At 33.6% G+C, this 19,236-nt stretch overlaps 1 protein-coding gene across 1 annotated transcript in view; it reads right to left on the bottom strand.

Annotated features, from left to right (window-relative positions):
- Positions 1-256: 256 nt before the first annotated feature.
- Positions 257-19,236, bottom strand: part of LOC145274837 (translation machinery-associated protein 16-like) — a 19,370-nt gene continuing 390 nt past the window's right edge. The window contains exons 1-4 of the mRNA XM_080127486.1: positions 15,745-19,236; positions 14,105-14,214; positions 1,026-1,063; positions 257-363 (exon numbers count right to left, since the gene is read on the bottom strand). The exon at positions 15,745-19,236 is cut by the window's right edge and continues 390 nt beyond it. Coding sequence (XP_079983612.1) covers positions 275-363; positions 1,026-1,063; positions 14,105-14,214; positions 15,745-15,903 — 396 coding nt within the window. The 5' untranslated portion in view covers positions 15,904-19,236 and the 3' untranslated portion in view covers positions 257-274. The remainder of the gene's footprint in view (positions 364-1,025; positions 1,064-14,104; positions 14,215-15,744) is intronic.

Genomic DNA, 19,236 nt, shown 5'->3' with positions numbered 1-19,236 from the left:
ATGATATATCTCAAAAAATAAGAACAAGATATTACAAAAACTGCTAAATTGTGCAACTGGTAAAACCAAACAGGAAAACCATTTAAAAAAAATTTTTTTTTGGACTTAAGGAGTCGGAGTCGGATAAAAAATTCTGACTCCTAGTACTTTTAGAAATCCGACTCCGACTCCAGCTAAAACCTCCGACTCCCTCCGACTTCGCAACCCTGGGTAAAACTGTTGGTGTTCTATACAACATCAGTTATTTCAACAAAAAAAAAACAAACAAAAAAACTTACTTTTCAGTGAGTTCAGCCAATTCAGCTTTTGAACTGATTTTCATTTCTGTAGAGAGTTTGGTTTGAAACCAGAGCATTTTGTCAACTGAAAATTTTAAATATAAAATTTTTTTATAGATATGACAATCATAAGCACAAAATATGTGATTTGGTATTTGTAAAACTTGTATTTTATTTTGACTGATATCAATCCGATGGCTGGTCTATAATATTGTGGCCCGCAATCGCATTGTGATAGCCTTGTTTTCCAATGAAATAAATGCGAACATTTTGATTCAAAGGTGGTTTTTATTTATGTCATTTAATTTTGTTGTAATTCTTGGTTTCTTAAAAGAATCCATTTTTTCTTTATTTTATTTAATATTAGTCAATAATAATTGGAAACTACAATTTGCTACTATTTATCAATATGTGATTTTTATTAAAAACTGTTTAAAACTAATTAAGAATAAGAATGAGCTTCAACAGTGAAATCATGTGTGATCATGCATATAAGCTGACATATTTTTGGATTTGGTGCAGGCCAGAAGCCAACTCAGTTCAACAAGGGTGAACATCATTGTAACAACAATAAAAAACAACCTATTAAAAAAAATAATTTCAGCTAACATGGCTGTATAAAATACTTTTATTTTAATTTGGATTTTAACTAAAATGTATGTGCAACATATTTGAGATTTACAATGTCAGATACGTTGGCCAATCATTGATAGAGTTAGAAATAGATTAAAAGTTAAAACAGTTTACCTAAAATGTCCAATTTTGAGTTTTTCTCACTCTTGCTCCTATAAAAAATAAAAATAAAAAAACTATAAAAATCATTAAAATTTTATCAGTTTTTGTATAAATAAATTTAATTAGGAGGGGGCGATTAACTGTTTTGATACAAATTAAAATGAAGTTACCATTCCCAGTTGATATTTTAGACTAGCCTAGGTGCCCGGCATGGCCCAGGCATGTGTTGATCAAAAGAACAAAAAAAATGAAAGCGGTAGTAGGCAGGCAGGCTTGAACCCATACCGTGATGGAGGAAAAGAATGTGAAAAAAACATTATGTCTTTGCCATTGCGTCCATCGCCAAACCGGAAGTGGTTAGTCAATCGAAAGAGGGGATAACTTTAAAAAATATTGGCAAAAAAAGCGACTCCTCCCTGTAGACAAGGGCCCAGTTGAGGGTGAAGGAATCAATGTTTTTAGTGAATTTTTCGATATTTGCTGTCTGAAGGGTCAAGCTTCAAAACGATACCGATCTTGTGAAAATCCGTCACCTCCGTCAAGAGTTTTAGGCAAATATACAAACATACATACATACGTACATACATTTAAACAGATAGATGAGATTTATGTAATAGATAATTATAAATTATGGAGTTCAAAACGGTTTGAATTGTGCTGTAGTAATTCTACAGTTCTTATAAGCTAAAAAATTGGAGGTTCAAAATTGGCATTACATGGAAAAATATTTGAAATCACAGACCAATTTACAAGAAATGCATTAATTTTTTGTTGTTTCTCGAATTTTGGGGCAATTATAAAATTTAGCATTCTTGTACGTTCTTTCTGATTCTGCACTCAAATTCTATCTATTCTGTAACCTAGGATAAGAAGTATCAATATCAGTGTTTTTTGTTTCTTGAAATGAAATGACAAATACAATATGTACATGAGCACACATACACATACGAGGGGTGTGCAATAAGTAATGCCCCTTACCCACTTCCAGTTGTCTGATCTAGCTGAAATTTTGCATGTGCAATGATTTATATCTATGGGTTATGTGGTAAATTACAGCTCTGAACTAATTGTGGTTTCTGTTTTACAGGTGTTTGAACCGAGTCAGGTGTGAAATGGAGCCTGTTGAATGTCGAGCAATGGTTTTTGTATTTGAAAGGACGCACACCACAGGAGATTTTTGATGAAATGAAAAAAACTCATGGTGATAATGCCACATCATATGACCTTGTAAAACGCTGGCATCATGAATTCAAACATGGCCGGAAGTCTGTGGAAACAGTTCCCAGACCTGGTCGCACCCCCTTCTGCCATTGATAAGGCATCTGTCCGTCAAGTTGAGGCTACCATTTTGGAAGATCGGCGCATTACTATCCGCCAAATAGCCCAAGATGTCAAGATTAGTACAGGTTCTATGGAAAATATCATTCATGACCATTTGCATATGCATAAGGTGTCTGCCAGATGAATTCCCAGGTTGGTCACACCATTCCAGAAGAGAAAACGCATCATGCTCGAGGATGAATTTGGGGATGTGCCAAGAAGATGAGTCAAAGTTTTTCAAAAGACTGATTACACAGGATGAAACCTGGGTCCATCACTATGATCCAGAGATCAAAGCCCAGTCAATGCAGTGGAAGCACTCCAAAGAAGGCAAGGGTGAAGCCCTCCGCTCGCATGGTCATGCTCACAGTCTTCTGGGACCAGGACGGAGTAGTGATGACAGATTTCCTGGCAAAGAGTACCACAATTACAGGAGCCTATTATGCTTCACTTTTGAGGAAATTAAGGGAAGCTATCAAAATCAAGAGGCCGGGCCAGATCAGTAAAGGTACCTTCTTCCTGCAGGACAAAGCTCCAGTCCACAACTCGCATGTCGCCAGATCAGAAGCACGGAGTGTGGTTATGAAATCCTTCCCCATCCTCCCTACTCTCCTGACCTCTGACTTTCACCTCTTCCCATCCATGAAGTTGTTTTTGAAAGGAAAGTGTTTCCCAGATGATGCAGCCTTGATTTCTGAAGTCACGTTGTGGTTGGAGGACCAACCTGGGGTGTTCTACAAAAACGGTCTCCAGAGCTACATCAAACGATGGGAGAAATGCATAACTCTGGGTGGTTCCTATGTAGAGAAAGACTAATAACTGTGCCAAGTTTTGTTGCTCTACTGCTATGGGAAGTGGGTCAGGGGAATTACTTATTGCACGCCCCTCGTATATACAGATAATGCCCTTTATTTTAGTGGAACAAAATTAAAACCATTTTGTTTTTTTTGTTTTTTGAATATGAATGTATTCAACAGGTTAATAGCACAAAAAGGATGTTACTTATGCCACACACACTGTGTGTGTATATATATATATATATATATATAAGTAAGGCTTTTTTTTTTTCATCCTTATAGAATCAAATTCTCTTTCGTAATTATAAACTTTTTAGAAGACAGTTATGTCTGTGATAGGTTAAATTTAGTTGTTTTTTTTTTTTATTCCGGGAATTTAAACTGCATTCTTTATTATTTATTTATTTTTTTACTCAAAGCTTCTTCAGACTATATATATATATATATATATATATATGGACGTTCTTTGTACAATGAATGATGTAGCTAAACAAAGTTGGAAAAAAAACAGGCAAATCCTTTATAACATTACAAATTTTAGTAAAACAGGTTGAAGATATCGGGAAGAGACAATTAACTGAACAAATGATCATCTCTCTCAGCTACCTACGTATTTCTCTTATACCCCTCACTCAATGCTTATTCAACCAGTCTTTAGACAAAGGATAACTTTTTTCCAGCAAAATCATCTAATTTGCATATGCGTCATAAACATAAAATAATAAATTTATACAAAAATAAATAATCCTCTGCTCTAGTCTGGGAAGGCACTACAATTTTCTTTTTTTTTTTTTCCTCTCACATGGTAGCATTTGTTTCCTAAATTAAAAAAAACAAAACAAAAAAAAAAACAAAAAAAAACTTGTAATTTTATGTTCATTTTTCTTTTCAAAATTAAAAGTTACAAACTTTTCACAAAAATAATGTTCTATTAATAAGTAGTGGGGCTTGTTTTGTGTAAACTTCTGTAATGTTTACTTGATCATATTTCCTTTTCAGTTGGTCAGAAGAAAAATACAAGTTTCTTGTAATTTAAGGTGTATTCTAATTGAGTGTACAATTTCAAGAATATTAAAGATTTCTTTAGCTTTGAAAAACAAACTATTGTGTAAAACTGAGTTATATTTTTAATTTTTGTAAAAAAAAAATTAGATTTTAACTCATAAAAAATAATTCAAATAATACATACAAATTACATATTCAGTAATACTATTTTATTTTCATTCCAACCATATAATTGAAAAAATTGGTACAGAAATGACAAATTGTGAGTTGAGCAAATTTAGGTATAAATTTATGAATGTCGTACAGTAACAGCTGACAGGCTATGAAATGAAATGGATACAATAATTATCCAATCAGAATCAAAGAATCCATTCTATATTTTGTATATATGTTTTTCTATGCTATTAGAAAAAGAAAAAAAAAGATAATTCAATGATATAAATTTGTATTTGAGAATTTTACAATACTAGACTACCCGTGATCCGTTGGGTCAGTATATTAGCTATGGAATTAATGTATGAGTGTCACACTTGTGATGTAAAGAAAATAGTTTTTTGTGACATAACAGAAACATTTCTATGAAAGCATATTAAAATGAAAAAAGAATATAGATAGATTTCTATGAGTCGTTCTGTTTATAATTGTTTATTTTTGAAAATAAAGATTTAAAGACATTGAATTATAAGTGGTTTGCCATACTTATAGGTAAATGTGCACTGAACAGATACCATAAAGTTAAATTCAAATTTTGATATATCTTAATTTAAATGTGAAAAAGAAAAACTTAAAAAAGCAATTGGGATGCTGAAAGCGTACACAGTAAAACAATACTTTTTATTGTCGCATTATTTATTTGTAACGCAAATAAAAAAAAAAAACATTTTCGGGGTTATTTATTTATGTTTGTAGTGTAGAAGAAAATGTATGAATGTTTTTAAGAAAGGTGTATTCAAAAATGGAGAATAAATTAAAAAAAAAAAAAAATGAAGGCGGTGGGTAAATCACTGTTGTAAAATGTTCTTATGGTTGTCAACGGGTTAAAGTAAATTTATTTGTAAGAAAAAATAGCTTAAATGTAATACGGAAATGAACGATGTAAAAAAAATATTTAAAAAAAAATGCAGAAAGGATTAACAATTGTTTATTTGGATAATTTAAATGTGAAAATAAAAAAATAATTGGTATGCTGAAAACGTACACAGTAAAACAATACGTTTTATTGTCGCGTTGATAATTTGTTTATGTACTCATGCGCAACCGGAAGTTGTAAACCAGATGTTGGGTTACAATACCCGTTACAAGGTCATTTGAGTCTTATAATTATATAGATTACCAGTTTTCACCAGATATTCATGAACAGTTGAAACAAGGTTTTACTTTCAATTTTATTTGAAAATTAAAGAAATAAAAGAATTGGAGAGGAAAAAAGATGAGCGTTCAAAGCTAGGAGCAAAAGCACATAGGAGTCCATGATTGACCAATAGTAAAATATGCATTATAATTAATGTAATATATAATTATATAATAAATATAGTAAAATATGCGCTATAATCAGGGTTGTGGAGTCGGATTCATAAGAATGCTAGGTATCAGAGTAATTTTATTTTTAATCTCTAAAAAATTAACAGATAAGTCATTGGAAGACTTTAAAATAACAAATTGAGATTGAATATTTTGAACTTGTCGGAGTTTATATCTTTTGTCTCTGCAACCTTGGTTATAATAAAGCCCCATTATAATTAGCCAAATGACAAACAATGGAAGGTTCTTTTGCTGCACATAAACATGAAGTTTATTTAAAGCAATATACATGACAATACAATTTTATTGAAAACCACTAGCATGGGTACCTGGCGTTGTTCGGATCGACAAAGATCCATTTGGAACACGTCTGCTATACTAAAGAATATTAATCATTTTCATCATGGGCAATGTTGATACCCCCAAACCATTTCAAGAATAAAAGAACGGATGAAAGCATGTAAATGTAATTGCTCCAAAAGAGAAGTACGTGATACCCTCTCCCCCAGATATTTCGGCAGAAGGGATACAAAGAGAAGGAGCTATTCTCCGGATATTGAGCACTTTTTGTTGCTTGTGCGCTGGACCTCCCATCCCCTCAAAAAAAAAAAAAAAAATAGAATAAAATAAAAAAATAAATGAATCAAAACAACTTTTGTTTCAATAAAAATAGCAGCGAGTGCCGGAGCGACCAGAAAAAATAAAAATTAAAAATAGTTGTGTAGGCAGACTCCAACTTGAAACGGGAATAAAGGGAAAAGCTAATTGCAAACCACTTGTCCCACTGTAGAAATAATGACATTTATAAACATGTTTTATAAACGTGTTTGAAAAGTTTAACAAAATGTCTTTACAAAAAACAAAACAAAAACAAGCCAATGCTTGTTTTTGTTTTGTTTTTTGTAAAGACATTTTTTTTTCACTGGCTTTTTTTTTTTGTAAATAAAGGAAAATTTTGACTTGTTTCTTTTTTGGGAGTGGGGAGGGGGTTCAATTCCCGGAACGCTCAAAGATTTTGTATAGTCATTTTAAGAATAATAAAAACAAACAAATGAGATCTTTTCAGTTTAAAAAAACTCATCAGGGAAAATAACTCTACCCGTTTCTAAAAAAATCCTTCTCGGAAATAATAATTCCCAAAAGATTAAATATATTATCAATATAATCTATATAATTATAAAACTCAAATGACCTTGTAATGAGTGCTGTAACCCACTTTCCAGTTTACGACATCCAGTTGTGCATGCACGCATAAACATTAACCCATAACAACGTAAACAAATAAACACAAATTGCTTCTTTTGCAGATTTTGACCAGCGCACTGAAATATTAACGTTATTTCGAAATTATTATTTAACATGGGAAGAGTGGGGGTGTTTTGATAATATTCTTTATTACAACTATAATGTTGCTATTTTCTTACAACTAAACAACTTTAACCCGTTGACAAACATAAGAACAATTGTAGTAAAGCCAAGACTACTACTACTACTCTCTATCCGTCCCTTTTTCTTCCTTCCTTCTTTTTTTATTTTATGTTTACATTTCTAGATACAAAATAGTTGTGCGAGAATGGTGAATTTGTTGACACATTTACTAATCGGTTTCAATATTAGTTTTATTTTATTTTATTTATTTAGGTTTTATTTTTTTGCTTCAGGTTTTATTAATTATTTTTTTTTTTAGATTTTAAGTTTCTATAACTTGGTTGAAGGATTCCAATATGGGTTTTTCATTCTTATATTTCTCATTGGTAGGTTCATGTGCGTTTTTGCTGCTAAATGACTCGGTGTTCGATTCGTTGGAAAATCATGCTTAATTTTCGATTTTTGAGCGATTATTCGAAAAAATAGGTAACTTTACACGAATAGGGAGGATTTTTTTTTCATGTTTGAGTGATCCATCCGTGATTTTTCATTTTAATATACCTTTCATATAAATGTTTCTGTTATGTCAAAAAAAAAAAAAAACCCAAACTATTTTCTTTACGTCACAAGTGTCACGCTCATACATGAATTCCATAGCTAATATGATATACTGACCCAACAGATCATGGGTAGTAGTCTAGTTGCTATTTAATGTTGATGAAAAAACAATCTTAAATAGATCACTTAAAACAATCTCTTGCTAGAAACTTCAACTAACATATAGCTATTTAGTAAAATCGATTTTCCTTAATATAATATGCAAATGAGGTGACCTCAATCGTATACTTTGAAAGGATCATTATATATAGAAACAAATGAAATATCAAAGTAGTGGATATTAAGCAAATTGTGAACAAACAAACAGGCAGGAATAGGAATTTATATATATTAGATGTAGCATTACAATTATAATTATGATTTATATATATTAGATTAGCATTACAATTATAATTTATATATATATTAGATTAGCAGTACAATTATAATTATAATTTATATATATTAGATTAGCATTATAATTATAATTTATATATATTAGATGTAGCATTACAAGCGTATGCTGTATTTTCGTGGCGATTGGCAATATTATATACCTAATGTGTTTCAACAAGCCATATCTTTTTTATTTGTGGGTCAATCTTTAAAAGAATTACATTGCTGGAAAGAGAATAGAATAAGCATTCCAATGATGTTAATTTATTTTTCTTTTATGCGTTCAATGTTTTTATGCTCCAAGTTAAAATTGAAAACATGGTAAAAAATGACAACAACAAAAAAGGAAACTTTTTTCAATGTTTACATTTTATACGTTACGTTTGGATACATATGCACGAGGTCAAATTTAATTGGATTTGCCTGAAATTTTACAGGCAATATAAGCATAGGAGTCCATCTCTACTGGACTTTGTTTTGTATTTTTATGACCACAGGAAGCAAAGTTATGACTGAGCAAAATTGATGACGAATATTTCAAAATTGATAAGATAAATCGGCATATATCATCCATTTTCATATAGATAATAGTTTTAGAATTATTTTCATGTATAATATGTAAATATTTGATAATTATCAGTTGTGCAGAAATTTCTTTGAAATGTTATCTTTTATAGAAATTCAAATCCGTTTAACGGGGAAAATGGCTCGCTATGCGCTGACCAGCGCTAAGTACATGCATTTCTGTTATCATGGTATTTATATTAACTTCTTAGTTGTACTTAAGATAGACTTGTGTTTTTTAGTGGTAAAAAAAACAAACAAACAAACAAAACATAAAACAAACCCCCCCCCCCAAATATATCTATATATATAAAAGTAGCAATACACACAAAAAAATTTAAATGGCTTAAAATATTTCAATATTGGTATATATAGAAAAAGCTTGATAAGCTAAGAAAGAATCTTTTTAAATTTTTAAAATCCAATTAAAATCAAGGAAGTTATGACTATTTTTGTGCCTCACACGTTTGGATATTTTCCCCTCTTTAAGACCATATGCGTTTTGTCACATTTTTTACACTACTTTTTCAGTAAAAATGCTATATGTTAAAACACAAGATTAAGCAATGAAATTTGCCATATAAGTGTATTTTTGTACAAGGAGTGAATATGCTACTGAAAATCTCCAGAAATTAATGGTTTCCAAATAATCTGCAGTAAATGCACATAAATATGCTGCAATTCCTTAAAAAAATCCATGTATTCATTAAAAGAAAAGAAGTTAGAAAATTCAAAGTTGAATTGTAATGCATTTTATGTGCCAAAAACTAAACTCGAAATCTAGGATTGGTTAAAAATTAATATATTGCAATATTTCTTTGGTATTATTGTAGATTAATACCTTCTGTTACCCTCCCCATCTGACCACCTCTCCAAAATATGTGATTCTACCTTTATAGACATTTGCATGTAAACAACTTGAAAAACTTTAATAAAAGATCAACAAAAATTAATGTAAAATGATTTCCCATTTTGAATCATTTGAGTGTTTTAGGGCAGTTACCCCCCTCTTTCCTATGATAAATAAATCCTGGCTGTTTTTTTTTTGTTTGTTTCTTTTCTAAAAGGCGATTATGCGTGGTTTTAAGAGGGTCTTTGAGAAGGTAGGGAGGTTGCCACTCTGACTTTGGGTTAATGATAGGGCTAAGGAAAATTATGTGTGAACATCCTGAAGACTTGATAGAGACAAAACAAAAACAATTTTAGAACTTAGAGTGGGGGTTAGTTTCCCATACATGTAAAATAATTCACCATTTCAAGACGATCCTAGCATTTTAGGACAGTTGAGCAATTTATTTTTTTATGGGAGATTAATCATGTGCACTTTTCTTTAAACGTTTTTTAAGGTTTTTTTTTCTTTTTTAAACGCTTATATGAGCTCACAGAGGAAGTTTTTTTAGTGGGGAGCTCTACCACTTGTACTTAGCGTTATTGTTAAGGCTAAAGGTTTTAGGAGGAGGCTAGCCACTCATATCTAGGATTAGACATAGAATTAAGTGAGTTTTTTTTTTATGAAGGTGTTTGATACCCATTGTGAAACTTTACAAGAATTATGACAAACAGATAAAAATAAATGTTATTTAAAAAAGTGTTGTTCCTCTAACAGAAAACATGGTGCTTGGAAAAATATCAAGTATTTTTGTCCCACCTATTTAAACATAAAAAAAGAAACAAGTTTTTGCTAAAGCTGACAAATTGTTAAAAATTTTGAATTAATGTTAATTTGATTTTTAATTACATTTCATGTCTTTTTCTACCATTTTTATTTATTAACTGAGCACCTCCTACAAATATTTAAATATTGATTATTTTTTATTTTATTTTTTTTTTAATAATCGGGTAGATTAGTTTCCATTCGATAATAATTCACTAAAAACATTTTTTAAAGGACAAAAATTAAAAGTGTGACCGTTTGTACACGTGAACAAAAACAATCATATTTCACATCTTAGCTTGTTCAAATATTTTAAAATTTACTACTACCCAATTTTTAAAAATAGTTGTATGGTTGATAACAAAATAGCTCTAACTAACCATGTAAGAAATTTTTTTATAACCAGATTTTCAATTAAAAAAAAAAAAAAATCGATCTGGAATAAAAATAAACAAATGTTTATGCCATGCTTATCGCTGCTGCTGCTACTATTACTAATACTACAGAAGTCTGGATTCAAATTCATAACGATTTTTTCGGATATTATGCTTTTAAATTGCTACATACCATTAAAGAAAACACTGTCCAATCATCTTTTTAACAAATAAACATAGTAAAAAGATTGTTTTATTAAATAGTGAGTGTCCAAAGAAATTTTTTTTCAAAATTTTCCATACACATCATTTTGAAATCTTTTTTTTAACACGACAAAAAAGCGAGTGGTCAAATGAATTTCGGACACTCGAAATTATTAAAAATGACATCTCTTTTGGCTAATTTACAAATTTCATTCAAATATTCTTAACAGAAACATGGTACGAGTGTCTACAAATCGGGGGGGGGGGGTCGTTAGAAAATCTTACCGAAAATGCTGTTTTATGATGGTCACATTTTTGTCACTTTATTTGCTTAAAACTCTAAAAATATATAATGAATGTTATGATTTACTAATTTATTTGAAAGTATATTCATTTCCAAACAAAACGGTGGTATTTTGAAGACTTAAAGTGCTTTGGTTTTTAAAATATGACTATTTTAGCAGAAACCCCTTGAAATCTGTGATTATCCAAAGCATTTTATTAGCCACGTGTATTGCTAATAAAAGGCAAAATGTGTGTTGGTGTGTGCACTTTTTGTGTATGTCTGCAAAAGGCTTTTTCGGGATGTGTGTGTGTGGGGGGGGTATCGGTCGGCTTGCTCCTTAAAACTTTTTATATGCTGTCTAAATCATAATATCTATGACTTAAGAAAGGGGTTCAAGTATATCTTTAATTTGCCCGATTTTTACACACTGTTTTCAAGATTTTTTTCGATCGCCACATGTTAATTCGTCTTTTTCGTATAAAAGCGAAACTAATTTGAAGCTGGCATCATTCCTGGCGCGATCGGCGGGAACGTCCAAAAGCTTTGATCAATGCGGAGTTTCTCCTTATATCAGACAATTGCTATTCAATTTGGACAATCCCCTTTAAATGGGGAGCTGGTTCCCCCCAACATCTTGGGGAAACAAAACCAGATAAAAAACTGCCCCAGTAAAAGTTAACCCCGCTACTAATATTTGACCTCATTAAGTGTGGGCACCTGTCAATTCTTAATACTTAAATAAATTCAAATGTGTTTCAGTTACTATTTCTTGCTGGCCGAGCGGTTAACGTGTCACGTTTTTTTCACTTTATTTTCAAACTTTGCCTCAATGCTTTGGGTTTGATCCTACATACCTACCCAAATTTTTTAAGCCCCCCCCCCCCCGACACAAACACCCGGGCAATGATTTCTTTAAGAAGTTTAACATTGTTTCATTTTATATAATATTTAAACATGATTATTACTTCGCTTATTCTTTTGGTTTGATTTCGTTTTCAGCATACCCTAAAACTTATAAAAGTAGTTATTTTAAATGTTAAGGTGGAAACAAAGTAAAAAATTACTTTTTTATTTCTTTGTCTACATAGTTGAATTTTCAGTAAAACAACAGAATAGAAATGACAAAAATTACCATCAACTGGTGAATATATAGTTGTTGCTTATCAGGATTCCTGGTGAAAGTTACATCAAGGATTCATGTAGAGTATGATTTATTGTTGCATCTCAGAAACTAGGGGTATATTTTAAGCCAGATAGAGAGGATTTACAAAATTGAAAATTGGACTGGTCCTAAAATGCATAAGTTCTGGTCAACTATGGGAATTTTCATCTTTTACAGAAATCCAAAATCTATATGAAAAATTTTCTTCCATTTATTTCTGAGATTAATTTGTAACGCCTCCGTACAGCTCAGCTCAGGTGCATAGGCTCGTGATTGAAATGCACCTGTAGCCGATACCTGTGGCGCCACCCGTGGTTTCGTCTAGTGGTCGAATTCGTCTTCGGGTCGTCGTCGGTCTCCTTCCGGTTCTGCTTTCAAATCAGCTTCCAACCGTCATCTGGGCTATCGGAGAAATATATTGCATTCACAACGGCGTTCCAATCAAAGAAAAGAAAGTCAAAACTTAATTGGTTAACACAGAATTGATTATTGTCTTTGACTTTACAATATAATAGTTACACACTGCCTAGTCATGCAACTTAGGGGGCTGGCAGTTTTGTTTCTTTTACCAAGTTCTCCGTTCTTCATCTACCATCAGTCCACGGCAAGGGATCAGCGAAAAAAAGACGCCAATTAGCTAAGGGTCTTGTTTTTATCAAAACAGTAATTCCTCCGTCCACCTTTTTGAAGTTATTCTTTCTTTCTTTCCTTTCCTCTCTTCTTTTATCGTATCAATTTGTACTCCCGTTTCCTTTTTCCTCTCTCTCTCTGTTTCCCTAATTTCTACTCCTTCTCTCGGCTTTTATCTATACCAATTTTTAACCCTCATTGCACTGAGGTGTTACTTATCATGTAATTAGTCACCTCCAGGTCGACCATGTCACTCAACAGGGTTTTAAAAACAACCTCTTCGTTGTTAACAGATTTTTAACAGCCATTATATCGGAACAAATTCTCGTTTGTCTTTCTCTTAAAGACCCCACCCCGGCCCTGATGTGATAAGCGACAACTATTTATCTCCATGAGTCAAACATTTTCGGCTGGCGACCCTGTATTGCTTTTTCTGCCAACTCGAGAATCTCATTATCATTTATTTATTTCTTTCCCATCAAAATATTCCTATTTCTTCTCTCATAAACATCTGTTTTTCCTTAACCAAGTGTCAGTATGTCCCCCCCATGCCTCATCCTCTCCCATCCTCTATTTGAAAAGCAAGATCATCTGGTGTCGCCAGGGATCTCGTCATAAATTCATATCTACTCTATTTTTTTTTTTCTTTGAGGGGAGTAGTAAATACCACAATGAATGCTCTTTATGCATTCAATGGCTTACACCCAGATTAAGCTCTCCTTTGGTGAGAAGGCAGGAAAATGCCTATTCTCAATAAAGCTATATTTAAATATCACTATAATACTTAGTTTTGTTCATGAAATACCATGCGCCAGTTTAAACAAAATTGAAATTTGTACATCTTAATTTATAATTCATGGTGTATGGTAAAGAGATACATCAGATTTGACTGCATAATCAGAAAGAGCACACAATTTTACATAAGTGCCAAGTTTCATGAGAATAGCTGGAAAAATAAATAAATTACCGAATTTCCTGAAATGTTTAGGTCTGTAAAGAAAAATGTCCAAGGAAAAGCATAAATTTTGGCACTTAAAATTCTCATAACTTTTAAACTACTGATGTTATTTGCATAATTCAAACGGTTTTAAGCATCTTTTACATAGATCTTTTCATGCAAGTTGATAAAATAACAATTATCTAAAAAGAAAAAATCAACTTGTAATGAGCAAATAATTTGTGTGAAATTTGTGGAAAAAAAGGGTTGATTTACTTTTGAAGCCGTTTGTCATGGGACATATTTCTGGCAAGAACCATAGCTTTTCTGCTATGAGGATGAATTGGTTTCTTGTTTTGACCAACTTTTGCCTTTGGAACTTTCGGCTGTAAAAAAAAAAAAGAAAATGTGGATGAGTTTATAAAAAACATCAAAAGATTTTTGCTTAATTGAAATTGTGAAAGCAGGAGTAGATGCCCCCCCCCCTCCACACACAGTGATGACAAAAACTGTCTATTCATTCATCATAGTCAATTTATTTGCCTACCAGACTAGACAATTTTTAACTGTTTCAAACTTTTGATTTTTATACTTTACTAAGAACTTAAATTAGCAGTAATATTCACCGATCATAAAAGTACTTGAATACAGATACGAATCTCGGTGTAAATGGATAACAGTGCAGTTTCAGGCCTTGACACATGTATATTTGAGTTGATACTGTGAAAAACCACTATATAGTCAGACATATCAAGTTTTTGTTGAGAAATATGAAAAGAGCCACAAAAAGGGGTGTTTTTAGCCCCAGGGATGCGAACCAGAATTTTGCCAGAGTCACCCATACTGGATTTATATTAAGAACATTGGGCTCCACATCTTGGCCAAGTTTCAGAAAAATCTAATGGATGGATCAAAAGTTATGGGGCAAAACGTGTCATTTTTGGCCATTTTGGGGCATTTTTGACCTCTTCTGAGCCCCTGGGGATGCAACGGGAATTTGTGTGTCATACACACGAAAATATACAAAAATAGTAGCTGCAGCAAAATAGCTGTCATGACACTTCAAATACTTGAACACGAAGGTGGACAGCAGACCATTGTGTGTACTTTCAACACACACAACTTTTTCAACCCGAAGAAAAGTATAAAAAACGTAAAGTGAACCACTTTGCAAAAGTATGCAATGCCAAGGCAAGAAGAGAAATTCATTTCACCCATCCCTCTGCCTCCCCTTGTACTGAATCTTTATTCTCAGTTAAAGTCTTCATGTCACCTAAAACACTGAAAAATACTACTTTTGTGAATAATTCCTCAGTAATTTTTGCTTTAGAAATTGGTGCTAGTGTCAATTGCTGCACATGTGTATGATAGTTTAAAACACAAACCATCTGTACACAACACTACAACTCTTGATATTCACATACAGGTTCAGGCAAGCAATACCTGTCAGAGAATTTAATTATACTACTATAATGATTTCAGGACAAGTCCTGCAGAGCCATGGTTGACAGTGAAAATTTCTTACTTGAGTTAGAATTTACTTAGTGGCCACTCTGCCGAAACACTAGATAGGATAACATTCAACTTTCCATTACATGTGACGGTCCCCATTTCAAACGAGTTTATTACACTGTTTGACGGAAATTTTTTTCCGTCAAACAGTGTAATAAACTTTCCAAAAATTGGGAAAAATTTCTGGATTTACCATCAATCTCCACATTGACTCCTCAGTTGCTCCAATAATGCAACAACATAGACGACCATTCAACATGAGAAGGACGGTAAGACTGAATTAACATGAGAAGGACGGTAAGACTGAATTAACATGAGAAGGACGGTAAGACTGAATTAACATGAGAAGGACGGTAAGACTGAATTAACATGAGAAGGATGGTAAGACTGAATTAACATTGTACCACGGCGCCTCCGCGTAGAGGTTGTTGTTGTTCTTCTTCGGTCGAGTGGTCAGCGTTGATCGTCTTTGGCGTTGACTCGTCGACAATCGTCCACCGGTCTGCCTTCGCTGTCCGCACGCAGGTTCCAGACAGCTCGAGTTCCTCCAGTGAAGTGACCATACACTGCCCCACCCCACGTTGTGTTCTTTTAAGTGTAAGGCAGCGACGTTTCACACCTGCAAGGAAAAAGGTTAAACACACGGACGACCGGAGACGCTGGCACAAAAGTAAAATAAAACAGAACGCTGTTTTATATATGTAGATAATAAAAGAAATCTTTATCCTGTGTTTTTTTTCCAAGTTCAAATAACTGCACAGTCGAACGAAGGGAGTGAGTGTGTAATTGGTAATATGGCGACTCGGCTGGGTTCCGATCTCAAGGCAGCTGGTCTTTGGAAAATGATCGGCAACGATTAGGATGGTAAATTCGTTTCTCAATCTAACCGACCGGGAGGCTGGCTGACCAGTTCGAAAGTGCGCACAGATCCGTAAAACGGGGTGTTTAAATAATAAAACCTTGCTTGGCAATTCCTTTCAAATGTCATTTTCTTGCCAAATTACATTACTCAAGGCTCTTATCGTATAAATCTGCTTAGGTAACCAAAACTCTCGGTACGGAGGGGAATTCCCTCTTAATGGTTATTTGCGTCATAACTCGAGGGGCGGTCCCCTCACTTCCAACTACCGTGGAGTCGATCCTCTTACCATTCCCAGTGACGTATGCTAGGGGCTGGTCCTGATCCTCCAACCACCTTGGAATTAATCCTCTCACTATTCCCAGTGACGTCACTCTGGCGTTTCTCTACTTCTTCACCTTAGATCCTCGGATATGTGGGTGAACGGTGGGGTCTATATTAATACTAATTAATATTTCTTTATCTATTTCCGCAAGGAACTACAGTTTCTCCAAACAACATTATTCAGTGGCCGACATGTGGCCATTACCTGTCAACACGCGTCGGCTTATTGTAACTTCTGGCCGACAATCTTTTCCCAAAATATCTTTCTCAAAACAACATTGTCGCAATGGCTCTTCTCCGGGCCATTAATTATATCAACACGGGAACATATGTCCCAGGAAAACGTAAAAAAAAGTCCCTTTTTCAAAACAGCCATTATCTATAACTTTGGCCAACTCAGCATCTGCCTCGTCAAATTCTATTTCCTCGGTCATCCATCTCAACTTCTTATCAATACGGGAACATACGTCCCAGGAAAAACGAAAGTCTTTTCAAACAGTCATTATCTATGAATTTGGCTAATTCAGCATTTGTCTCGTCAAATTCTTTTTCCTCGGCCATTCATTTCAATTTCTTATCTTATTTTATTTACCCAGGATCGGCAATGGCTACCGCCATCCAAATCTGTTCTGTACCTAGTAACCCAGCCAAGTACTTACGGTCTGTTAACTCTTTCAGACCAGAGTCCTATCCTAATATTGTCACAACATGAGAAGGACGGTAAGACTGAATTAACATGAGAAGGACGGTAAGACTGAATTAACACATCTTCGAAAAATGGACATGATTGAAGAGGTCACTGTAACTACCCCATGTGACAGCTCTGTTGTGGTAGTTCCCCCTCCCCCAAAAAATGATTGTGCACGTATTTGCATTAACATGAAGAAGGCAGAATCTTCTTTGGACATATTTTCAGTAAAAATCAAGTATCACCTGATCCAGAAAAGGTCTGCTACTCCCAAGAAAAGAATGTTAGTGAAGTTTGATCATTCTTAGACATGACTCAATATGTGGCAAGATTCACCCCACACTATGTGAACCATTTCGACAACTTACAAAGAAACACACAGAATGGAGATGATCAGAAACAGAAGAATTAGCGGAAGGAAGCTACTGTGACCCAACATCCTTGTAGATGGAAGCCCGGTTGGATAAGTTGCAGTTCTTACACAAAATACCAGTCATGCGTTCATGAAAGCCAACAATACTTTCAGGCTGAAAGAGAGAGGTTAGCTGTTGTGTACACAGCTTTCCATCTACTTATATGAAGCACAGTTCATCATCACTACTTCTTGGTATTGTAGATGGAGTGCTGGCATCTGCATCACACGCCTTTATCAATATATTAATATACCAGCCTGGGAAAGATGATCTAAGATGATATACCAGCATGGGAAAGATGATCTAAACCCTGTAGACTATCTCAGTCACCATTCACACCACTTACCATTAAAAGGCAATGCAGTAGAAGCCTACATAAGGTATGTGTTTCAAAACACCATACACAAATCCATCACTCTTGAAGAAATTAAGCAAGTTACAGAAGAAGACTCCCTATTACAGAAAGTGAAGGCTGCAGTTGTAGGTGGATGATGAAATGACCCTCGGCTGTCAAGTATTTCTCCATTCAAGGATGAACTATCAGTGTATATCGGTCTCATTCTTTGAGGAGACCATTTTCTGATCCCTTACAAATTAAGGAAAACGACATCACGCACACCAAAACATTGTCAAAACAGAACTAATAAGAGAAAATGTGTGGTTCCCAGGAATAGACAAACTTGTGAAAGAAACAACAAATTGATCAACTTTGCTGGAGATGCTGCGAATGCAAAAAGGATGTAGCAGCAAACAAAATAAAGAACTGTTTTCTTCTATTAATTGATGCCTCTATACTAAGTGATCTAGCCACACCTGATTAATCGGTTGGTAGAGCAGATGAATTTCATCTGTCCCCTAAGAACTATTTTTAGCCTCCTGGAGAAAGACAATTCGTCAGAGGAAACTCCACCAAACAAGCAAGACAGATCTTGCTCTCTCTTGCCAGATGTCCACTGGACGTAACAGCTTATAACTCTTGCCAGAGAAGTGGACAACACATTGGACACTTTGGCATACCAACTTTCAAAGATACCAGTCTTGTCTTAAAGAGGTGTTTGTATTCTTGAATTAATAATTAAGAGTAAAACATCAATCCCTCCTAAAAATGGTGACCCCGAACTGAACACAAAGCCTTTATAAATAACAAACCTTCTTTGCTGAAACAACGGCCAAAAAGGAGATTTGCTTGTGCCACACTAAAAACAAAACAGGACAGAAATGCAACCTTCTGATTGAGTGAAAGTCAACAAAAAAAAAAAATAAAAAAAAATAACAACCAAAGGAAAATCCATCGATAAAAAAAATTGCAAGGTGATGTTTTTCAGAGAAAACCAGTAAAAAGAGACTAATTCCATCGCTATGAATACTAAAAGCAAAATGAACCAAAATATTTCGACATAGCTAATGTCTGAATCATTGTATGTAATAAATTTCAACAATTGTTTTCAAATTAAAGTCCTCCGAAATTATTTTTTTCACTACAATATACGAAATCCAATAAACTTTGATCTAAAAAAAAAAAAAAGAAAAAGATATTAAAGTTTATTTAATTGATACCAGCAGAGAACATACAAAAAAGGAAAGAAAACGTTTTCTGAACCAGAGGAAAAAA

This window comes from Euprymna scolopes, unplaced genomic scaffold (genome assembly GCF_053919585.1).
Source record: "Euprymna scolopes isolate OS-2025 unplaced genomic scaffold, ASM5391958v1 sca487, whole genome shotgun sequence".
NCBI lineage: Eukaryota > Metazoa > Mollusca > Cephalopoda > Sepiida > Sepiolidae > Euprymna > Euprymna scolopes.
This window is presented reverse-complemented; position numbering and strand designations above follow the sequence as displayed.